At 40.9% G+C, this 5822-nt stretch overlaps 1 protein-coding gene across 3 annotated transcripts in view; it reads left to right on the forward strand.

Annotated features, from left to right (window-relative positions):
- The window catches only part of LOC119418351 (microtubule-associated protein RP/EB family member 3), a 13691-nt gene that overhangs the window by 2801 nt on the left and 5068 nt on the right, over positions 1-5822 (forward strand). The window contains exons 2-6 of one of the 3 annotated variants that reach the window (XM_037685620.1): positions 4752-4818; positions 5002-5129; positions 5206-5351; positions 5434-5593; positions 5711-5758. In XM_037685620.1, coding sequence (XP_037541548.1) covers positions 5009-5129; positions 5206-5351; positions 5434-5593; positions 5711-5758 — 475 coding nt within the window. In that variant the 5' untranslated portion in view covers positions 4752-4818; positions 5002-5008. The remainder of the gene's footprint in view (positions 1-4751; positions 4819-5001; positions 5130-5205; positions 5352-5433; positions 5594-5710; positions 5759-5822) is intronic. The other 2 variants (XM_037685621.1, XM_037685622.1) reach the window with 2 other exon arrangements.

Here is a 5822-nt window from a genome sequence, read left to right on the forward strand (position 1 = left end):
AAAGTCCATTAGTGTGGACACTTTTGGAGTTTGTTTGTTGTGGGACATGTGATCGTCCCAGAAAGTCAATTTTCTTTGACACAGTTTAAATAGTTGTTTCTGGGACAGGTGTAATTTCCAGATTGTCCATTTGCGCCGACGATGTTACGCTGGACATTAGTTTTGTAAAAGTGTGTCCCCAGACATCTATCTGACGTGACGAGGTTGTGCTGGAAGATTTTTCTTCAAAAGTTGTTTCCAAAACCTTTATCTGAGTTGACGAGGTTTTCGTTGGTTTTGATTCTGTGACGGGCATTTGTTTGCGTAGAAACAGAGGAGGCTGAACGGGTTGGGACTAAAGTGAAAGTTCTTCTGTTTTGTGCTTGAGTACGTCCGTCGGGTCTTTTTATGCTCCCTGGGCTGGTTTTGTGGTTTTAGACCTAAGCTCTTCTTTGCAATTTTTCAGTTGCTCCAAACAAGCTTTTAGATTTTTCTCTGCTGAAACCCGTTTTTTGTTCTCCAGAGAAAGGAAGTAATTCTTTCTGGCAAAATGTCCACCTGGTGTTTGCTCAAGTCTTCAAGGAGGATGTGGGGAGGTGGTGACCAAACCAGATTGATGGGATTGCTTTGAGAATGCTAAATGAGTTAATATCGCAGGCGAATAGTGGCTACAATGGCTACATTGTCTGCCTCCTGACGATTGTCATGGAGTAAGAGAGACAGTTGTGTGGTTTCCAGGTTGTGAGAGTTGTGGGTGAAGGACATTGCAGTAGGCGGGCGGTTGACAGGGCGGGGGGGCTTTGGATATTGGTAGGGAAAACACAATTAAAAAATGTTGTGCAACTAGTCCCAATTTTCTGTAATTTGCCACAATGTTACTGTATTTTGGTTACATTTCTCATGATAACTACAATGCTAATTAACTTAGCCTTATTATCGCATTTCCAGCATTAAATTAACATCAATGCTAATTTTTAATCAACCGTTGGTGATGAATAGGATTTGCTGAGTTGTTTTTTCTCTGTTTGTTGGGTATAAGTAAATCCGTTCGTGCCTGTGTGTTTGTGAGAAACAAGCCAAAGTCGCTTTTTTTGGTCCCCCGACACAAGGCAAAGAGGGGAAATTGGAAATACCCAGGTCAAAATTCAATATGGCCCCCGCCAAATATATCTGTAAACATGATAACTTGAAAAATAATTGAGTTACCAACATCCATTTTAGTGTGTGGCTACATATACACGTCAGAAAGATTCCTTTTGAAAATTGGGTTACTACATCAAAATCCAAGATGGCTGCCACCATAAGTGTCCATCCATGTTGTAAACTGGATGACTTGAAATATAAGTGAGGTACCAACTTCCATTTTTGTGTGGTTACATCCAAGTGTAAGAAAGGTCCCTATCGAAAATTGGGTTGCCACGTCACAATCTAAGATGGCCACCTACATATATATTTATGTAAACCACCCCTATCGTTTGAGGAAACTATGCTTTGTAGTTTTTATTTTGCTTGAAATTAAAGTTTCTTGAAATGAATGGGGCGGCAGAAGATTAAATCTATGGTGGTCGAGGCCACCATTGGCCGCCCCCTGACTCTGCTATTGTGCCTGGTGGTAGATAAAATGGTTCCCTCCACTCGACAGGATCCGTCACTCTGCCTCCTTGGACAAGACCAAAAAAAACCTCTATTTTTCTACACAGTGTAACTTCTACCCACGTGAATTTATTGCACCAAAAACATTTAGGTTTACTTGCATTCCCTGTTCAACTCCAGTTCAGAAATACATTCATCTCAAAAACTACAAACATTCATATTCACATCTTTCAGCGACGGGACCGGCTTACCGCTTCTTTACAAACTTGATGAACTGCAGACAATCAACTTTAATCATAGATTGTTTTCTAATTGCATCTCAGCCCTCTGAATTGTCAGCTAATTGTGAGGTTCTTAAAGATCCCCCCCTCCTCCCACCTCCACTTTGAGACAGGATATAGACTCCAGCGACGACCATGAATATTTCTAAAGAAAATCTGTTGCACCAAATTTCTGAATAAAATTAAAATTCCCACAACTTTCATTTCTTTAACACCTGACTCTTATAACAAGTAGATGAGCAAAACACAAAAGTCCATGCTCAATAATCCAGGTATACAATCCAACGTTTTTCAGTCAGGTCACCTGGACAGTTTCTTTTTTTTTTTGTGTTGAAACGTTTCGCCTTCGATCCAGAAGGCTTCATCAGTCAAGGAAGCACACAACAAAACTGATTCTTCCCCCAACAGCTTACTCCAAAGTGGAACAAACCAGTTCTGCTTGTGATAAGATGGTCTCTTTGGTACGCCCCTCCTCCATTGCCGGCCCTCTTCCACAGTCTTGTCAAACTGGTTGAAAACAAAAATTGGGGCTAGGTGTAGGGGGAAAAAAAATCAGTCAAGAGTTTTATTGGCTTTAATCCCTGTGCGCTTAGCTGGTACTTACACTGTGCTGTGTCTTACCTAATTAACCATATATCAGTCTGTGGCTGCAGCCAAATGAAAGTATTTTCACATTACCTCCGTGAAGTCCTGCAGTAAGAAGTGATTGTTCAACTCAACATCCTGCATGGTGTTTGTGTTGGAGCACGCCGCTTCACAGGAAATGCTTCATCGCAGCTGGACTTTTCCCCATCTCAGTGTTTCTGCCCAGTGCTTCCACTCTGTGCTGGCGTTATATTCCTGTTCAGCCAAACCACCGTGTGATCTGAGCTGAGCGGTGACAGAGCAGCAGCTCGAGCGCCATTAGCAGACGGTCTGAAGGTATTAGAGGCAGAGATTAGGGGCCATGAGTAAACTGGTTGATCTGCAGCAAGTACCTCTTTGACTCATAATAAAAACTGATTGATCATTCAACGTTTAGTCAAGGCTCTGCAATCTTCACAACCAAAAGAGAGAGTTTTGTTCCTTCTCTGGCTAATGAAACCATTTTCAGATCCACAGAAATGTTATACAAGGAAAACACTACTCGTGTTTTAAATATTTCATTAAAAACAGCTTACAGCTTCTTTACAAACTTGATGAATTGCAGATACAGTAATCAGCATTTATCATTTGTTTTCTAATTGCATCTCAGCCCTCTGAATTGTCAGCTGTGAGGTTCTTAAGACCCCCCCTCCTCCCCCCACCTCCACTTCGAGGCGAGTTATAGACTCCAGCCATGACCCTGAATATTTCCAAAGAAAATCTGTTGCACCCAATTTTTGAACAAAATAAAGATTCCCACAACTTTCATTTCTTTAACACCTGACGACATGGAGACGAGGCTGAAAATCAGAAAACGAGACACCAAACGTTTTTAAATGTTTTTGTATTTTATATCTTCTTAAAAAGATCTGAAGCCCTCGACCTTGACCTCTCTAAGTGCCTTCAAACATCTGCTCGTTCATGGCAAAAACCATGACATGTTCCTGTTTTTAGTATTTTACAGCGCTTTACAGTTTAGCTGTTTTTGTTGTTTTTTTATACCATTTATTCTTCTCAATTTACACACTTTCTTTTATGATTGTCTATTGTTGTCTGTTGTCATCACTCTTTGTTAAAATCAGGTGTCTTTTGTAAAATGAGTTCCCGAGGATCACTGAGACTAACCTGTATAAATAAAGGTTGAATGAATTTAAATTTCATGTACTGCTATGGATGAGACCATTTTTGAATGGTACAGTTTATGCAATATCTTGATTTTTGTTTGTTTGTTTGTTTTTGTTAAAGGTGTTTAGACCCTTTAATCAGCTTTTACTAAAATCATCCAGCAGCTACACCTGTCCTTGATTCAGCTTTTCCAACTCTACCTTCCCAACTGTATGAGTCCAGACTGCACACACCCGTCAAATTACCAGGAAAGCCCAGAGACTAATCAGGCAAGAAGGATTTTATATAATAACTTCCTAAATGCAACAAAACTAAAAAGCTGCAAAACTGTCTGTTCAGGCAGGAAGGTCGCCTGAAGGACCAACCTCTCTTCAGCAAGGAAGTGGGTACTCTATAAGACCTGGGTTTACCTCAGAATAAGTTTAAAACTTACCCAGAAGTTGTTTTTGGATTAAGTGCTCACAGTCAAACTTTATGAAATGTAAAAATATTAAAAGGCATGTAGGTTACAACTTTGATTTTTTTGCTAACTGTGACTCAAATGTCCTCATGTAAGCACACAAAGACCCATTCTCTGCTAGCTTCAGTCCTTTATCTTCAAGTCCCTGTTTGTTTTGAATCTGCTGGACCCCAGAATTCAGGCTCCATCTCTCGCGTGGGAAGACCCATGGTCATGGGTCACCTGTGGACCCACATAGGAACACACTATTTATCTCGCTCGGGGTGCTGGAATAGTTGAGCCCAAAGTTGATCTTTCCAACAGAATGGCTCAGAATCAGAACCTGATATCGCACGTTTCCTTCAGCAGACCCAACAGGTCGACGTGGGGTCAGTTCCTGACTGATGACATCAAAAGTCAACTTTGTTCATCCTTCTATCCCTTACAGTAATCTATTGTAACATGCATAATGGTGTCAGTAGTTTGCTGGGGGGTCAATACTTTATTTTATCCAGATTTATTTGACATTTGAATTGCTCCCAGTAGATGATTTTGTTAGTTATTTACCTAAACAAATCATAGTTTGACACAAGCTCCATTTGAATGATTAAGATGACTAAACTTGTCAAAGAGGAAAAGGTTTCTTCACATTGAAATGAGAGTTGCAGTAGCTCTAAAAAGTTCCACAAACGTGTGTTTTCTGTCTCCAGGTCTGTCTTTGAGGCGGTTAAGCACAGCCTGGTTCTCAACAGTACACACAAACACGCCCCAGCACAGGTGAGTTTATTGTTAAACTGGATGATTTGTCTAAACATGGTATTTAAATAAAAAAAACTAGCCATTTTAAATCCAATAAAATGTTTATCGAACATAAAATGTATATCACTGCTAAATAATGGCTTCACTGAACGGATGAGGTTAATGATTCGTCTGGTTAAATATCAGTCTTGGTGTGTGAAGCAGGAGGATGGCGGTGAATGTTTACTCTACTTCTATGACTGCTGACAACCTGAGTCGTCACGACATGCTGGCGTGGGTCAACGACTCTCTACAGCTCACCTACACAAAGATCGAGCAGCTCTGTTCAGGTAAACACACACTTCTTTTATGCTGAACTAAGTTTATATCAGGCTGCCATGAATATGTTGCTTGTTTTTGTCGTAGGAGCTGCTTACTGCCAGTTCATGGACATGCTGTTCCCAGGGTGCATACTGTTGAAAAAAGTCAAATTTAATGCTAAACTGGAGCACGAATACATCCACAATTTCAAGGTTTTACAGGCTGCGTTCAAGAGGATGAACGTGGACAAGGTGAGCACTCTGGTTCATGACATCTTCAACCTTTTTGTTGCAAAACTAACGTTACTTTTTGTTTCCCCTTCGTCTTTTTAAGATCATACCCGTGGAGAGATTGGTGAAGGGGAAGTTCCAAGACAATTTTGAGTTCCTGCAGTGGTTTAAGAGGTTTTTTGACGCCAACTATGATGGGAAGGAATACGACCCTATACTGATGAGGCAGGGCCAGGAAGGGACGCCACCTCCACCTAATCCAGGTAAAACACACACACACAAGAGTGTGTGAGAGAGAGCGAGACGTTGGCTGTGAATACATCAGCGCTTCATTTAATCACTTTCACCTCCACATAATCACATCCCCACCTCTAACCCAGGTGAACTCATTCATCCTAAACCTAAAAGTAAAAGACCGTCTCGCTCAGGTAACATCTCCATTTAACGTGTGTGTGTGTGTGTGTGTGTGTGTGTGTGTGTGTGTGTGTGTGT

This window comes from Nematolebias whitei, chromosome 12, assembly GCF_014905685.2.
Source record: "Nematolebias whitei isolate Nwh7 chromosome 12, NemWhi1, whole genome shotgun sequence".
Lineage (NCBI taxonomy): Eukaryota > Metazoa > Chordata > Actinopteri > Cyprinodontiformes > Rivulidae > Nematolebias > Nematolebias whitei.